Here is a 19,596-nt window from a genome sequence, read left to right as displayed (position 1 = left end):
CTTTCTGTCCGTTTACTTTGCGCATTTGTTTTAAATTTCTACGATTTTTAGTTTTGGAGATGTGAATGTTTCATGTAAATGAAAAATGTTGCTATTAATAATATAAAAAAAAATTGTTTCTTTAGTAAAAAAGTAATTTGTTTTTTAATTACTTATTAATTTATGTAATTTTAAAATAAGTTGTGATCTGAATATTTTTTCGACGAAATAAGATGAATTAGTTCGTAAGAATTTGTTGACAAAAATTGTTTATAACAAATTGTTAATTAATTATTAATGAAGTGTTAAAAAATAGAGAAAATCTTGCCCTTTAAAATGGTATTTGATTCAAGTCTTTACGATTTTTAGTTCCGAAGATATTCCGAATGTAAATGGAAGATGTTTACGTTGATTTCTTAACCTATATAATTTCATTCATTTGACTCAGTGACATACTGACCTATATAAATTCTGAGAATTTAGGCGCCATTACTACTACTACTACTACTATTACTACGAACAGCTGTACTACACGAATTATGAATGAAATCTTTCGAAGGCGATATCTTCTGAATGAAAAATCGTAGTGAGTTGAAACAAATACCATTTTCAAACGTAATTTATTCTTCATTTATTTAAATATTGCAATAATATCGATATAATAGAATTGATTTTGTTATTAATTTTTATAATCGAATTTTTTTTTCTTTTGTAATTGGGACGTAATTATAACGAAATCATGTAAATTTTTATTATATTTATGTAAATTTTATTTTGTTTATTTAAAATAAGATATTAACAGTCGCCAATATACGAAGTTGAGAGATAAAAACTCGAAAGATTTTTCTTCCGTATTAAGAACGTAACTGGGAAGTATCTCCTAAACTAATAATTTTTCGACATACGAAGGTTGATACTTTTTTATAGAGAATGTCAAGTTACATCGATCGATGCAATAAGAAACATATGATTCCATTTGAAAAAACACTAAACTTCATATATCCTTACGGTTTTTCACAGAAACAACGTTTCTCCATATCTCTGAAAAAAAATCTCTGAGATATTTAAGATGATCGAAACTATTGCTCCACTCTGTATATGTGTATATATATATATACACACATACGTACACAGCCACTCCACCCACCCACACGCACTCATACACACACAAGGTAAACAAAATTGATTTATTCTTATATACATACATATCGTGCACCTTGTTGAAGTAGAGTTCCCTATACAAATATAGAATTACCTTCCTATTGAATTATTCAATTTAACAAAACACACTATCATTCGATCATTCACCCAGCATATTTTGAGAATACGTTTCAACAATGAAACATGTTTTTTTTTATAATAACCATGCTTCAATCATTTTCACATTTGATCTTATTTTACCAACAATATCATTAAAGATTATCACTCTTTGTTGATCTTGAAAGATTTGAGAGCACCCCTGATAAAAAAAAGGACATCGGTAAGATTACCCTATGTTATTGACCGAGCACAAATTATATGTAATTCTAAACAAAGAAAAAAAAAAAAAAGAAAAAGAAATCGCAAAGCAATTTGTAATATTAAAAAGAATCAAGTCGACGCTGTCACGTCTATTTTTGTTTCTGTTCTTTCTTGTTCTAACAAATTGGGAATATTCTAAATAACTAATCGAGAATATTCAGTTTACTGTTCGTTTTTCTCAATTGAGCTCGCCACGGTATTATCTGTCCATCATCAGAATCGTCATCCCTCATGTCGTTTCCCTTCTCATCCGCGTTGTTCTCGTTTCGTTCCTCCTTTCGATTGTTACAACCAGATGCTGGTGAAGTGTCTCTCTTCGACGACGTCGTAATATCTATTTTTACGGTTGAAACGGTCGTCACATTCGGCTGAACATGATTGTTGTTACTCCTAGATATAAGATAAAAAGAGAATCATTTTTATTAATATTAAATGTACCTTAGATATCTACCAGTTACTTAGATATCTCCGTTAAAATACGAAAGAAATAAAAGTGAAAGAAATACGCGAAACGTGAATGTAAAAACACGAGAATTATTAATGCTAAAACTGGTTTCTTCCGTCGTTCCTACTTCTTATCCTCGTTGTCTTTTTTCGCTAGCAACTGTCTCTTCCAAGGCGGTATCGCTTTCTGTCTCCTTTCTTCGTTCTCCCTAGCTATTTGCTCTTCTAATTCCTTTTTAGCTCTTTCCGCGGCCTTTCTTGCCAACATCTGTCTCTTCCATATAGGTATAACGTTTCCCGAACTATCTTTTTCCGGAATCTATTAAGATAAAGAAAAAAAAAAAAAAAATAGAGGAATAAAAAAGAATAAAAATAAAAATTAAAAAAAAAAAAGAAAACAAGAAGAGAAATTTGAAATAACTGTACATTGACACTAGGCCAGCTTCCACTAGAATTAATTTATACGTTCTTTCTTTCTACTCACTTGGTCAACAAAATTCGACACGCTGAAAGCCTTGCTTATTTCCGATATTAAGTTTTGTTCTTGAGTCTTTTCAACCTGTGCTCGTTCTACTTTCAGTTTCTTGATACCTGGTATATCCTTCGTTCTTTTTAATTCGGCTATCAGGTCTGTTTTTTGGACGAAGAATGGCTCCGACACTGTTTAAAGACCCAACGTAAATAATGATTTAAATAGACAATCTCGATGATTAGATCTTTCTATAACGTACCATTGGTCATCGAGACGCTGCGAGGTGGCGGAGCGGAGAACGTTTTAGTTGCATTCATTTTAGTATTAGTTCTTCTCAATTGAATACTTGTGAGATCTTGGATACTAATGGTTGCTAATGGTTGCTGAGGTGACTTTGGACTTTCGGATTCGTTCGAAGGACTAGTTGTTGCGTTAGTACTATTAGCGTTTAGAATACCACGAGATTTTTGTAACGGTGATAACGGAGGTGGTGGTGGTCCCGGGGGAGATTCCTTTTGTTTTTCGTTCTTTCGTTCTTCTTCTTCTTCTTCTTCCTCTTCGGTATCCCTTCCCTGACAATCCAAATTGTCCACAGATCTATAACAATCATACGATTTATCTTAAAATAGGACACTATTTTTATTTTAAAAATAAGACACATTCATTTTATTGACCTCAAATAATCTAATCACAATGATCTAATATATGTCTATCTACGTGGAGGTAATTAATCACGATTTATAATGAATCAAGATTATACCAACCTTGCTTTAGAAAGAGTATTCTTGGTGACGTTCTTACAAATACTTTTAAGATATTCCGATGGTTTCAAAAGGGTATCCGAATCAGCCGCGTTGGCAAACTTTGGTGGTATGAACGGTAGCACCATATGTCTGTTTATCAAGTGAGACGACTGACTCGTCTTAATTTCCTCGACGTCCGCGGGTGGACTGGCAGGAGGAACTTCCGGCTGTTGATGCTCGCCGCAGGATACGTCGCTCTTGTTGGTCGCTGTTCCGAGACAGAGAAAAGTGGTAGGGGAGATTCATTATATCTCTGCTTAAGAGACTTTACTCTACAAACTATACGCGCTACATGTTTGAATAAAAGTGTGCGTATGTGTATGTGGAGATTGACTTGGGTATATACACCAACTAAGTGAAATCTAGGTAAGTATATTATATGCCTGTTGATCGACATGGTCTAGTAAGTGTCCGTGCTCGTGATCCGCTAAGAGTTTTAATTAAAAGGCCAACGAATCACCCTAAATTGGGTGCCATCCGATTTACCAACTAGTACTCTCTTGGTCCTAATTAAAGTCTCTATTACTCGACTCACGTCATCTTGCAATTAATTGGACAAATTAGTATTATCGTCTGATTATTTTCATGGGAATGTGTTGTGTCTTTTCTTTCGGGAATGTGCGAACGATATCTCTGTATTAGATTTTACGACACTATTATCCGTTCGAACAACTTACGTATCTTATTCTGTGATCGTATAAAAATTTTTATCATTTCTAATTTTTCAAGGAGGAAAGTTTTTTATAAATTAAAAAATAAGAAAAAGAAAAAAAAAATGCGTAACATGTTGCCTGAATATAAGAAATTTAATTGATTTTGATTATTTCTAATCTAACAGGGAAAAAATTCCTATAGACTACTGTATTATAGGATAAAAAATATCTCTTTATAAACGGCAGTAGATATGCCTGTGTATGTACACACACACACACACACACACATATATATAACATCACGTATGTTTTTTATCAGACAATATTACAGACGGTAAATGAACGCGGATATATGTATGTACGTACTTTACAAGGACGTGTAAAGTTATTGGTAATTCTAATGCGGAAAAGAAAGGTGTCTAGAACTCGCACACATTATCTATAAATATCTACACATACACATACATATATGAGATTCTGTCGAGCGAATCGACGAAATTATCCGTAGTTTTTTCTTTCCTTTTTTTTTATGTTATTTTTTTTTCTTTTTTTTTTCATGAGGACGCTTTCAACGTAAAACTTCGGAAATTCTTTGCGAACGGAATTGCGCTTGAACGATTCACTTCCTCGAGAAATCTTCTCTCTAAATCATGATAAAATATCGATCATTATCGATGCACTTTGATATGATTATTTTTTTCTTGTTATTTTTTGTATTTTTTTTTAACGCGTTCATAAAATAAGAGTAACAAACAATGACTGTCATTATTAACGTGAAAGAAGAGACGTTACCGTTTCCATTTTTGTTCTCTTGACTATTGTCACCAGAATCTTTCTTCTCGTTATTGCTTTCACCATTTTGCTTTGAATTCACAACTAATACTACGACATCGTCTCTGTCAGGTGGTGGTGGAGGTGGTGGTGGTGGGGGCTTGACGAAACTGAAAAGAACAAAATTAAAGAGAGAGAGAGAAAGAGAGAAGAACATAATAATTAACAATTGAAAATATTAAAAATTGACAAAATATTGTAATATGTCATTAGATATGCAGATTAGCATTTGGTTTAATTTTATTAATTTCAAGTTTTACGATCACTGTCATCCTGTATGAAAGTATTTCACGATATCCTCGTAAATATATTTTTTAATATTTTTTTTCTTTATTTAATTTCTTTTTCTTCTTTTTTTTTTATCATCTAACAGGACGATAGCAATCGAGTTGAGGATGTCGTATCTATCGATACTTATATACCGGATGTATAATAATAGTAATAATAATAATACTAATGATAATAATAATAATAATAATAGGAAGAAGAATCATTTTGAAGGATATAAATCGGTGCAAGTAGGTAATTCTCGATTCGGTCTACTTTCGATCGATCGTTTTTCTCTCTATATTCATCGATTTATTTTAGCCTACTTACCCAGGTCCACTACCATTACTTGGCCTTATCTCCTTTTCACTTTCCACTTGTGTCGTTGAGGACTCTTTCCTTTCTGTAAAATCAATAATCCTATTCTTCAATGATTCTAATAGACATAATAAGCATTTTTTCGTATATTATTATCGAGACAAAATGTGATCGAAGATCGATCAAGAGATTAGATAAAACAAGCACGACACGTAACAAGACACAAAAGACAAGAGAAAAAAAATTCTATGCTATAAAAAATTCTGTGTTATTAATGCCGCGAGAATTTAATTATAAAAATTATAAAGATCATATAATTGGATTTAGAAAAAATATTAAAAAGATCGCTGACCTTCCAATTTTGCTTAAAAAATATAATAACAGTAGGTCTAACGATCTTACTTACGAGGGTTAAAAAAATTTCAAAATTTTATTAAAACAAAAAAGGAAAGAAAAAAGAGACTAATGATTTGTCAAGCTGTAAAAAACCTTACGATTTTATATAATCAATAAAGAAAAAAGAAAGAGATCTCTCTCTTTTTTTCTACCATGTAATACTTCCGCGTTGATCTTCGTGGTCTTGTTGATTCGTTCGTTGCTACTGTTACGCGACAACGATGGAGTCGACGTCGTTGATGAAAAACAATGTATCTCGCTGCTCATATTCGAAGATTCACTAGCACTACTCGATCTGCTGTATCGTCGATTGGTTTTTCTGGATCGGCTGAAAGTTCGATGAACAGAATATTTTTATCTCACGATTTAAATCGAATCATTTAATCTACTTCTCCGTCTCCCTCTCGCTCTATCTTCTTCTACATGCCTCTCTCTCTCTCTCTCTCTCTCTCTCTCTCTCTCTCTGTCTCTGTCTGTCTTTAAAAAATATTTCTTGTTACCTTGATTCTTACGAAATCCAAAAAACCAGACGATATTAGATAACATTTTACTAACTCACAACCGACTTAAACGACTTCCCGATGACGATTTCACTCAAAGAGCTACCTTCCAAGCATTTATATTTCGCGATCGCGACTTATCTCTCGCGAATGGAGAGAGAAAGAGAGAGAGAGGAGAGAGAGAAAGAGAAAGAGAAAGAGAGAGAGAGAGAGAGAGAGAGAGAGAAGAGAAAGAGACGATTGGCGTTTACGCTGACCACAGCTACACCTCTATGTTTATTTTTCTTCTCTTTATTATAAAACTGTTCTCTTATTCCTTGTAAACTTGATTACGTATTGTATATATTATTGTATATTTATCATCGACAATATGATTCTTTGAATTTGCTTCGGTGGTTGTTATAAGAGAGATTTTTCTTTACAATATTTATATTGAAAAGCGATAGGGAAAATATTTTTCATTTTTGATGATATCAGTATTATTATATCGAAAGTAAATTATTAGATCGAATTATAAATTAAAGAGTGTGGATTAATTGAATTTCCATCAAGGTTACATCGTATCTAAAGATTTCCTTTACAATATTTATATTAAAAATTGATAAAAAAGATATTTTTATTTTTGACGATTTATCATATTTATTGATATAAATTATTCTAACGAATTATAAATTAAGATATATGGAAATACTTGTTCGATTATAAAAAATGCTTTAGTTCGAGAGCTTAAGATTTCAGATAAAAGTTGTTCGTTTGGAAAGAAAAAGAAAAAGAAAAAGAAAAAAAGGAAAAAAAAAAGAATTTGAAGTTAATATTTTGTTGAGACCGTTGAAATGTGTAAATGTGAATTCTTTCGTCTGTATAAAATGATTACAAGAGGTTTCATATCGAATATTCTTTCAGATAAACATTTTATAACATATAACTTTGTATGTGCCTGCTGTTAAATATAATGATTCGTTTGAAATAGAAAGTATGGAAATATAAATTAGAAGTTTAGAACATACTAATAATATTTGTGAAACAGGAAATAGAACTATTGATTATTATGCGCTTCGACCGTTCCAATTATTTTTAAATCTTTATAACAAAAAAGAAAAAAAGAAAGAATGAAAAAACAAAACAGAAAAAATAAAGAAAGGAAAGAAAAAGAAAAGATAAAAGAAATCGGGATATCTTTTAACGAGAGAGAACATTCGATCAGTGAAGAAAAATTTACAAAGTTGAAAGACTTCTTCAATGAGTTGTCCGCATAGTCATCGCATTAAATAAACCTATTAAATAAACCTCTTTCGAATATAAAAAAGAAAGAATATACAATAGGCCCTAAAAAGAAAAATACTTTGGTACTTTCCTTGCTTAAACTGTTTGTAAATTCGTCTTCTTAACAATTCTGATACTTAATTACACTTTCGTTCAAGTAATAAAACGGCAAGCACTTTCTCAAACCATGTAACGTACATAATAGAGTTGACGTTCGCTTTAGTTTGTTCAAACAAAGAAACTAACATATGAGCTATAATTAATTCCTTTAGAGATTTTTTACTTCAGAGACTAAATTATAACCCATTTTGTTTTTTTTTCTGCTTGTAACTATTCAAAAATGATTAAACCTCTCTTCGTCATTTATCTACGTAATAAAGTATCGTTAATGTTATTTTTTTATAAAATTTGTTCAATTTTAAACCCGCAAATTAACAACAACATGAAATCATTCATTTAACCAAATTAAAATAAACTACCGCATTAATTAATTGCTCTGTTGATTCTATTATTTTGCTTCAACTCAGAATTATATATATATATTTTTTTCTTATTATGGTGTTATCTAAGAAATATTTTATTCGTTTAATTGACATAAGCTGTGATTAATTTACTCTATATAATTTTCATATTAACGCAAAATTGTTCTCATTCTTTCCTGCTTGCGCTTATTCCAAAAATACTTTATCTATTTTTGTTTATAATCTATACATTTCTCTTCGAATTTGTACGATTTTTAATATTATTCAAGTCGATTAAAATAAAATGAAACGATTTAAAAAAAAAAAAGAAGATAAAACTGACAACTCACCTACTGTCCGAAGCATTATCGATAACTTTCTTATTAGAAGACGATCCAACACTGCTAGTTTCTTCTTGCCTCAAACAAATTTGTTCGTAAGCATGTTCTGATGGTGCTTCTCGCATGATTTCTGACCTGCCAGTATGACCGTTCCCTGTATGAGTTTTACCGAAGCTACCGTTGTTTATGTGTACGTCCACTTTCACTGCAAGTAAACCAAAGGGAACGGATATGTAATAACAATATAATATACATGCATAAATACGCATATATATATATATATATATATATATATATATATATAAAAACAGCTATGTACATATTATATAGATTCCAAGACGTGCATCACGCGAATCTTCGCGGTTTCGTGAGCGAACTTGTACGAAAGACTACTACAAACGTTGTTAACTTTCACCGTATCGTGAAAAGAACGAGAAGATGTTGACCTCATCGTTCATCTTGATATTAATCTAAACGATCGTCGAGATAAGATATCATCGAGTCAGAGCCGTGCAGCAAATAAAAAATAAAAAAAAAACACACGAGAAAAAGAAATATGCAAGTTTTCATCGAGTCAATACATAGAAATTCCACGTTTACAATAATTTTTACATAATTTCGATAGAACAACAACTACGAGCGAATGTCAAGTTTTTTTTTAGATCACAAAGCAAATTTGATTACAATAGAGGTAGGATGAAATTCCTAGGGTGAATTTTTGTGAATCATTGTAAAACTACGAACCTAACTACAAGTCTGATTGAAAAATCACGGAAATGGGTGATTGATTTTTAAAATCAAATCCAAGAACTTTTGACCTACATACATCAGAATTTTTTAATCATATTTTTATACACACACACATATACATATACACACATATATATGTATATATAGTAATATATTAGACCACCCAGTTATATATATATATATATATATATATATATGAAATATAATTTTGGTAATAAATTTAAAACAACATGATCAAAAGACTTTACAACCGGTCTTTCTTGTACAAGTGTATACATATACTTCTTCAGAAAAGCGAGAACGTCACTTGGTGTTATAACGGTTGAACAGGTTCCGAGACAAATAACGTGCATTTCTATAGACCGTTTTCCCGCGGCACATATTCACGACGTCGGCCACGTAATCTCTCTTTTTTTTTCTTCACGTGGACCCTTTAGACGTTCACGTAGCAGATAATTATAAAGAAAACAACAGAAAAGAGAAGAAAAGAAATTAGTCTATATAAGATTTAATAACAGTATCAACAAACGAGGGATATTTTTGTAGAACGTTTTATGACGTAATCAATCGTTCAACCATTAAATCAACACGTCGAATTTATCTTCATCGATCTATTGACAATAGATAATCGAACTATTATTATCAGCTAATCGAAAGGTTAGGAAAAGATATAAAACGAGAGATAAATTCCAGGTCGATATTTACTAGGTCGAGCTCGAGGAGTCAAAGATGAGAACGCATTTATATATATATCTATATGTGTATATTCGTTCCAGGCTTAAACGATCGAATTTTATCAATATATTCTACTAATGGAAAAGAGAAATAAAGAAAAAAAGAAATAATAATAATAATAATGTTATATAAAGATTTGCAAACGGCTTGGTAAAAAAAAGTTCTAACAAAAATATGAAATTTAAGGGCGATAACGTTTTAATTGTTGATACATCAAAATCTAATAAAATGCCTACAATGATTAAAGATTAATTAAAAGGATTAATGGTGCATTCAATGAACCGTGAAAATGAAATTCGAAGAGCGATTAATTCAATCTTTCTACCTACGTCAAGCTTTGCATTCGAAACGGTGAACGGTATTTTGAAACGAAGATATAAATCAACTCTTTTTTTTTCGAAATAATACAGCGTGACAATAAAGCGTCTGTGGGTCTATTTTTATATAATATTCTTTTTTTCCGTTTCTAATTTCTACTCAAAGAAGATGCTGGTGAAATTTGACAATTTAAACCTGGGATAGCCTGCACACACACACACACACATACACACATATGCAATAAATGTGTATATATATATATATACACGTTTGGAGACATAGTTAACGTTTTGATATCTAGGACGTGCTACTTTACCAGTTAGAGTCTCGTCTTTCCTCTCAACGTGACGTTGTTCGGTGGATGCCAGGACACCGTTTCGTGGCTTCTCGACGTCATTGAATAGATGTGTAATCCTGGTATATACGAGATCGTGGGGACTATGCAAATAAAAGGATTCCATGTCCTTTGATTTTTGTGGTTCGTTTATATACGCACTCATTGGATTTATATAAATTCCATCTCGTGGTCTCGATCCGGGTGGATGTAAAAAAAATGGCTCTTGGAACATGCCACAACCACGTAGGGAACACTATAATATTCATGTAATAATAAAATCTGGGTCGATAGTCTTTAAGTGATTTTACAAATCTAATTTTGCTTTTTACGTTGTAAGAAACGAGCTTGTGGTTTTATAATTTGTATAAAAATAAAGAGAAGAAAAGGATCGTTCTAAAAACTCGCGAGACAAAGTAATTGATTTTTTAAATTATTTATAGGATCACTTGTCAAATACCGAATCCTGGATTAGATACTTTTTTCGTTATGTTAAGACTACTGTAAAAAAGTTTTGTTTATACTTTGGCTACGTTTGTAGCTTTTATTATTAAGATTGGTAGATGTTGTTAATGATTAATGGAAACGATGTTGTAAATTGAATAATTAATGCATAATAGATATACAAATTGATTTTTCTTTGACTAGTCGAAAAAAGGCTACACTTTTTAATAGTTTGAATATTATCCTATCAGTACGCAAATAGGAAGAAGAAAAAACAAGTGTTTTTTCAACTAGTATTTCAATTTTAATGTATAATTACTTTCTCGACAGAGCTCGCCATACAGCTACACGTTGTTACATCGCTCATATTTTCCGAATAATCCGAGCCTGAACGATCCCTCGACATCTTCTTGGAGACATTGGTACGACCCTTGTTGGTCTCCTGTAATCAAATTATTGCGATAATTAATTTCAGGACTTTGCGTGCCTATTAATTTCAATATTTTTTTAAATCTCTCGAAAACGACTTGACATCGTTTTGGTGTAATAAAATTGGGATAATTTTTCTTTAACGATGGAACATTTTCCCACTTATTGTTTTACATTTTCGATAAATATTCTTCTAAAATAAGTCACTGTCCTTTATCGATTAATTATAGCATGAATTATGAAACACTACGTGTGAGATGGAGCACGATTAGTTTCGTTCGTCGATCTTAAAGTCACGTAATCGAAATAATGCTTTGTGGACAAAATCTCTGTCGATGGAGTAATACGAGGACGACAATGACAACAATGGTGGCAAAGATTACGACGACGACGACGACAACGATGATGATGAAGAAGAAGAAAAAAAGAAGAAGAATGGCTTCCGTGATTTCGTTGTTACGTAAACGAGACACCTGCCTTTTGTGATTTAATTCGATCGATCGTTAACATCTCGCTAGCACCAGCTAATTCTTCCTCGAGTTTACTCAACCTGCCTCCATTATTTTCTGTTTCTTTTCTTTTTTTTTTTCTTGCGCAAGAAAGAAACCATTTTTTCCTTTCCTTTCGTTTCCTTTCCTTTCCTTTCCTTTCTTTTCTTTTTTTTCTTTTTTTTTTCTTTTCTTTTCTTTTCTTTATTTTACTTTGCTTTTTCTTTCTTTTTTTTTTGTTTCTCAGATTGAAAACGATGATTTAGCGAATAACTGTAGCAAACTACATATACTGTTATTACTGTCATCGTTGTAACTGTTTCGACAACGTTTCTTTACAATTTATCGAGAAGCAAGTACAGTTCCTTTATGAAACAGTGTGAAAATTGAATTTTTGATGTATTTATTATTATACTATCTGGGAACGAAATTTTAATAAAGATTCGACAAAATTTTTTTATTTTAACAATGAAATGTTGAGAGAAGAATGATTTGTACGTTCTAATTAAGTTTCTTTTAATATTTATAATAGATACATATATTATATTGTAAAAAGAATTTAATATTTTATTTAGTGGAAACATTTATCTAGAAACTTTTGATCCAATTCGTATCAATATATATAAAATTTGAAGAATACTTAATAATTTTGCACTTCTAAGTTTTAGATAATTTGAAATATACAATATCTATAGAGAAAAAAAAAATAAAAAATATCTGTGTATATATACGTATTAATTATATCTGATCATTAAACGAAGATGAATATTCATTTTTTATTTGTTAACGATGAAAATTTGAGAGATGAAATTGATAACAAGAGATTCGAGTTCGATTAATCAGGAGAAGAAAAAGAAATTCAATTATTTCCTCGAATTTCAAATGTAAAAAATAACGAATCGAAAGAAGCGTATCGCGACGGCGTTAACGACATCACACGCGTGTCGAGTACTGAACGCTTTCGCGCGTTTAAGCAATTATTCGCAATGCTCTTTGCTAGGAACTTTCTATTAGGGAGGAGGCCATTAGAGAATTTGAATACTAACCGTCTTATTGCGAGCATTAGGAGAATGGTTGGTGCATGCATGGATTCTACGTCGTAATAATAATTTTTTTGTACCATAATTCGATTTCGAGCGTGAAATAAACATGAGAACGTACTCGTTTATCTTCCTACTTTTCCTTTTTTTTTCTTTTCTTTCTCTCTCTTTTTTCTTTTTAAAGAGAATTTAAAAAATCCTAAAGGTATTAAAATCCACGGAATTTTAATTCCCATATAAATAGTAATCACTAATGTGAATTGTAACATGCGAATGAAACAATGAAGACGTTTGAAGTTTTTTCTAGAATAAAGAATTTAATTATTACTTTTTTTTATTACTCTATCATAGAGATCACAAATGTTTTACATATCGGGATGAAAGATTCATTTTAGAAAAAAAAAGGAAATTACTTCGAATGATCAGTACAATTAATGATAACGTAAATGCATTAATTACTTGAGAAAAAAAAATCGACTTCAAAATCAAACACAAAACTCTTTATGGAAATATAATTTAATTTATCAGAAAGAAAAAACATTTAGAAAAACAAAACGAAACTTATCACGAAACTAGTAGATCGTATTATTTCTTATTTCGCGAAAGTGGTCTCGCATGAGCAAAGAGGAAGAAGATGCTCGATAATAAATACTATTTATCTACGTGACAGAAGAGAAATTCACATCGGGATTTACCGTCCCGTGTGCATCTCTTACGACTGTTAAACTTTTAAAAGGCAATAAATGCGATGCGTAGCTTACATACAACGAGTCACGTCTCATACGTTCTCTTACAATTGCAGTTTTTTAACTCATGAAAACTCATGTGGCCAGTCAAAAGGAACAACTACAAGAAGTCTCTGGCACGCGAAACATTCACGTTAGCTTAACAACGACGACGACGACGAGGATGACTATGACGACGACTATGAGTTAGGTTTTCCTCTTCTAATAGACACGAAACATGTGTACGTAGTACAAGATGGGCCAAAAGTTGTCAAGTCATTTTAAAAATCAATTGCAGATTCTAAAAAACGTTCCTCGGCTTGTAGCGTTTCACGATATAGAAAAGAAAGAAGAAGGATTAATCTGAAAAAATTCTCTGGAAGAGATTAATGAATTTGTTAATAAAATCATACGAGCAAATTTTTAGTCCACCCTGTACAGAGGTCGTCAACAATGAGCAAATTCGAGAAGCTTGTCCTCTATCTTTTTGGAATAATAACGATGAGTAAGTGCATTGTGATGATAATGGAGTATGGTAAATAATTAAAAAGATAATTAAAGAGATTCATCACAACAATGAATATGCTTCTTTCAATATTCTACCGATGACAACATTGCATCGTTACGTTACTATGAAATCATCGTTTTCGGAATTTCTTCATTATTCTTATTCATTTATTTATATTGCCCAGATTGGTCAATAAAAAATGTCGATATATTTCAATATTCGTTCAAATAAAAAACATTAATGATATCTGATGTTTCCGATATTATTTCTAGGCCAAGCTAATGAATTCTACAATTATATATTATAGTTTTCTCTTTGATAACTAATCTTACAGATTAAACACTATAAATATTAAACATTATAAAGGATGACAAAATTATTCTACCAGAACGATATCTTCAAAAACAAAAATATCTATCGTTTTATCTATTTTTATCCCGTCTTGGCCGATTTAACTTAATGAAAGAGAATAAATTTCTAAACCTTTCGAATCGAAACGAATCGACTTTTAAATAAAAATTTAATGCAGGAATCGTTAAAATGTCATATATGAAATTCATATGAAATTTATAAAACGGGTTTAAAATTATTAAAATCTCTTACTCTTTCCCTGTCTTTCTTTCTCTGTCTCTCTCTCTCTCTTTCAGAGTCAATGAACTTTACGTTACGATTTTAACGAGGTAGATACAGTCGTTTTGTTTGAACGGCACTTCGGAAAATATTATCCATTCGATTCCTTTCTCCGTACTCTGTGTATCCTGTTGCATCATATACATATATATCAAAGTACGTACACGCATACATACATAGAAGCGACATGGTTTTTGCTCAACTGGGTGAAGGACGGATCGACGAATTATCGTCATATGTATTTTATGACGAGAAGAATAAAAGGAGAAGAAGAAAAAGGATAAGAGTAAAAAGAGAGTCGTCTGTGTGTAATTCGTATGCACCGATGCAGGACATTACCTATGCTTTACCGTCTCTTTAAACTTTTAAACGAAAGTAAACCAAGAAAGAAAGAAAGAAAGGAAGATCGTATTTTCCTTCATTGTTAACGGGAATTTAAAAGTAAAAAATTAAAGAGAAAAAGAAAGAGTAAGCGAAAAAGAAAAAAAAAAGGACGAAAAAAAGGAAAGGAAAAGAGTAGTTAGATTTTAAGATGACAGATTTTTTTTCAGATATTTCCAATCATTCATTCGAAAAAAGTAGAGTGAACGTGATCGATCTGTTCAAATAAAGTAGGTAATAAGTGAATACAAAAAAAAAAGGAAAAAAAGGAAAATTAAAAAATAGAACTTAGAAAGCAGTTGATATTTATGATGTAGGTATATATGACGTTATACATACTAATGACTGTTACTCTCTCAGCTGTATAAAAGCTTATCGATTACGAATTTATTTCTACTAAATCTAATACGTTTGAGAAATAGATGAGATGGAGGGAGAGAAGGAGAGAGAGAGGAGAAAGTGCTAGTTTGTTTGTTACCCTAATGCATTAATTCATGATAGATAAAAAAAAAATTAAGTAAAAAACGATTAGTTAAAATCTAATTGCAATCGTTAGTCGAGTCTTCGGGAGATAGATAGATACATAGAGAGAGAGAGAGAGAGAGGGTGGAGAGAGAGAAACTAAACTATCTAAACTATTGCTAATCACGAGTCGCTGATCAAGTATCACGATCATCGACTCGTCGTAGAGTACAGTAAAGGCAATTAGAAGATTAGAAGAGTGAATCAGGCTAATGCAGGCGTATACACATATATCACACGGACGGACATATTCATTAAAACTTGAATATAAATATATAGAGAACAAGTTAAACGATATTTCATTCAAAGTTGAATAACCCTTGAAAGAATTTTTGTTAACGTTTGGTAATATTTCGTACGAGGGTGAAAGGAGGTTGAGGAAGGACAACTTGTAAAAACTCCTACGTGATCTTAAAAATCGATTACCTTACTTTTTTTTTTAAATATCTTGACTTAATTAATTTCTTCTCTTTCTTTTTTTTCAGATTGTAAGAACTACGAGCTTAGAAATTTTTTCTACGAAGAAGAAAAATATAAAAAAGAAGTGTCAAAAAAAAGTAGCAATTAATTTTTAAAATCGTTTAGAAACTTTTGGCATCGTACTGTATATTCGAATGATAGTAATAATAATAATAAATCTGATAATACTAACAAGCGATAATCTTTCAATCGATATCGTTAATCATAATGCAAATGAATAAATGATCGTGACACATCTTTTCAAGCTCGTTAAAACGTCTCGATAATTTATCATCGTTCATACCAGAAAGAGATTAGTGTTATCTGTTAATTTCCTCGCGCATACTAATGTCGATAGGTGTCTTCTTTTATTACATTCGACCTCATTTATCTTATAAACTACTTGGTTGATCGTATAACTGACCAACGCAAGGACGAACGGAAAACTTGCTATCGTTTGTCCCATTCCCACGGTATCGAAATAAATGGAACAGAAATAATCTTCCATACGATTTGAATTGATGCCTCGAAAATCAAGCGTATCCGAGCCACTGAGAATGTTTTTCGTTACCATTACCTCTTTTTTCTATTTCTATGTCTACATTTTTCTCTTTTCTTTTTCTTCCTCTATCTCTCTTTTCTTTCCTTCTTTTTTTCTTTCTATTTAATTTCAAGTCAGATCATTGTAAATTTAATTCGAATATTTTATTACTCATTCTATTTGTATATAATAGTATCTTACGAAAGTTAGAACGAAAGTTTATGAATGAGAGATAGTTTTAAAATTCTCGATTACGTTCGATATAGTTTATGAAGATTAGAATTTAGATAATAAAATCACCGATCGAAGATTGACATTTTCAGTTTTAAAGACAATATTGTAATTTGAAAAATCTTCCTCTAATAAAAAAAAAAATATATATATATATATAAGGAAACTAAAAAACAAACTAACGAACAAAAAGCTATGAAAAGAGAATTTACTTACGTGCACACCCATACAAAAATCGACGTTTCTCTCTCTCTCTCTCTTTCTCTTTCTCAAAAGAAAATAATTTCTCGGACTTCTAATTCGTCCAACTAATCTCAAAGGAGATATTAGAACGTCCCAGATCAAAGAGAAACGAGCCAATCGAGGTCGATCGAACTATTCATCCTCTTTTTCTTTCTCTCTTTCTCTTTCTCTTTCTCTCTCTCTCTCTCTCTCTCTCTCTTTCTCTATCTATCTATCTCTCTTTTAGAACACCAGATTCTCACATAAAACCTGTGTACGAGAACTGGCTCGGTCGAGGCTTCTCGAGAACAAAGCACACCTACGTGACCCGTAGCGGAATCACACGCGAGTTGGCACGACTAGGGACCTCTGTGTCATCTGACTTTGAAAAAAAATCGAGCGTGTTGTAAAAACAAAAACAAAAAGAAAAACAAACAAATCGACGTCGTCCAAAAACTCAACACACCGAAGATATCTAAACGTTCGAACGAAAAAAAAAAGAAAAGGAAGAAAAAAAAAAGAAGACAAAAGGAAAAACACACACAAAAAGAAAAACCCGAACGAAACAAACGGTCGAATCAAAGGTGATTGACCTCTTTTACTAAAATTATTCAAGAAAAGAGAAAAAAAAAGATTTATAAAAACAAACAGGATAGAATGAAAAAAAGGAAGAATAACCAGAGGAAAAAACAAAAAAAACGACACCAATGACTACGATCAACGGTGATCTCGCGGACAACGAACTCGAGCAACCGGCAACCGAATGCAGGAAGCGGTAGACCAGGACTCTGAGAGTCCACCTGCTCGCTAGTCGACCAACTGGTTGTGGTATATTCTGTAAGCGCACCTTTGGTAGGGATTACTACTACTACTACTCTTTTGCCTGCCACCACGCTACCTGACTCTCCACCTCCTCCTTCTCTCTTCACCTGATATTGTTCAAGTCCGGGAGAGACTCGCCGGATACGGCCCTGTTGTTTCACAGAACTCGGCTTCACATTTCCACGGATATCCGTGTCGATTATTATTAACGAAAAATCTATTGGAAAATTATCGATAATCGTACCTAATCATATTTTAGATCAATCGAATCTAATATTATATATCGATCGTCGTCTAATATCGTCGGCGATAAGATGGATTCAATCCAACGATCAATATTTTGATATTATTAATTATTTGTAAATATGATTTATTGATCATTCACGATCTTGATATCCTCATAATTTAGCTATTATTATTATCATTCGAGTATATCGTTCAATTGTAATACTTTAATAATGATATTCGGTGTTTGAGAAATTTTTTTCAAACGTTCGAAATTATCGAAAATGTTCAGAAGACTGATCGATTTTACGCGTAATGTTTGTCGAACGATAATCGATCATTTCGACGAAACATTTATATGGTATTGCATAGAATGTTCACATGATTTTGTTAAAAGATTAATCGAGACGATCGAGCGTAATGATCGCTCGATAATTAACGTTAGTTTCGTCTCGATTTAATATTTATCTAGTATGTTCGAGATTTCAAAGATTGATTATCGAAATGATGGAAAATTATTATGAGAAGCAGAAGAATTTGCATTTAATCGCTCTCTAGTAAATGATAATCGATAACGTAACCATAATTTCCGATTGAGAGATTCGACTCCGAACAAATAAGGAGAAAAAAAGAAAAAAAAAAAAGAAAAAAAAAAGAAAAAAAAACGCAAAATACTTTGACCTAGAAAACGAACATCTCGATCGAGTTTTGCAAAGTGCATCTGCATTTCCCGTTAGTTCTCTCGCGTTACAAGATGTAGAGAGAAAGACAGATAGATACAGGGAGGGAGAGAGAGAGAGAGAGGGGGAGAGAGAGAGGGGGAGAGAGAGAGGGGGAGAGCGAGAGAGAAAGAGATATTCCTCTCGTTTATAAACGCCTCTACTCTTTAAAGAGATAGAAAGAGAAAGAGAGAAGAGAAAGAAGAATCTTCGAACGTCTCTAACTGTAAAATACAATCTCCCCTCCCTTCCCCTCCCACTTTCGACCGAAGACATTCATTTTAACATTTCCAAGATGTGAGTAAGTATATATATACATACATATATATATATATACATACCTATATACCTATATACCTACATATATACATATATGCACGTTTCGTTTCATAAAGAAATTAATTATGCTATCCGATTAGTTTAACATCGCATACCTAAATTATTTTTTACTTATTATTATACCTTACATTTTACAGCATTGCAACGCAAACTACATTGTAATTATCGAAAGGCGAATAAGGTTGTGATTTTGATTAGTACTCGATATCTTTACGAGTTTGTTATTTCCAGATAGAAATATTTCCATAAACGATTATGTCAACGCATACGTAAATAATATCGAGGTGAGTTAATAGTAGTAGTAGTAGTAATAGAAGCAGTAATAGTATCTTAGTAGTAGTAGAGTATTATAGTCGTAGATATAAGAAAATGTAGTATGAGCGAGCCAGCGTTTGTTCGGGCATTAAAGTCGCCATAATAACTTGAATATACTTTTATTTCGTCGTAAGCTTTTGTGCATGTGTATACGACGTTAATACATGCTA

General features: G+C 31.8%; 1 protein-coding gene across 1 annotated transcript; it reads right to left on the bottom strand.

The window, feature by feature from the left end:
• Positions 1 to 683: 683 nt before the first annotated feature.
• LOC127067991 (uncharacterized) lies at positions 684 to 17,495 on the bottom strand. The gene is made up of 12 exons (XM_051003511.1): positions 17,001 to 17,495; positions 11,150 to 11,272; positions 10,369 to 10,642; positions 8,259 to 8,454; positions 5,837 to 6,012; positions 5,301 to 5,373; positions 4,665 to 4,813; positions 3,181 to 3,427; positions 2,676 to 3,013; positions 2,429 to 2,604; positions 2,073 to 2,263; positions 684 to 1,890 (listed from the first exon to the last, which is right to left on the bottom strand). Exons 1-12 carry the CDS (start codon positions 17,010 to 17,012, stop codon positions 1,644 to 1,646), a joined length of 2,202 nt encoding a protein of 733 aa, XP_050859468.1. The 5' UTR covers positions 17,013 to 17,495; the 3' UTR covers positions 684 to 1,643.
• Between the last annotated feature and the right edge of the window lie 2,101 nt (positions 17,496 to 19,596).

The sequence above is a fragment of the Vespula vulgaris genome, chromosome 12, assembly GCF_905475345.1.
Source record: "Vespula vulgaris chromosome 12, iyVesVulg1.1, whole genome shotgun sequence".
Classification (NCBI taxonomy): Eukaryota; Metazoa; Arthropoda; class Insecta; order Hymenoptera; family Vespidae; genus Vespula; species Vespula vulgaris.
This window is presented reverse-complemented; position numbering and strand designations above follow the sequence as displayed.

Coding starts and splice junctions, on each gene's coding strand:
- LOC127067991 (XM_051003511.1), bottom strand. Junction 3,428..4,664: donor AGAGAACAAAAATGGAAACG/GTAACGTCTCTT, acceptor GTCTCGGAACAG/CGACCAACAAGAGCGACGTA. Junction 1,891..2,072: donor AAAGACAACGAGGATAAGAA/GTAGGAACGACG, acceptor TCTTATATCTAG/GAGTAACAACAATCATGTTC.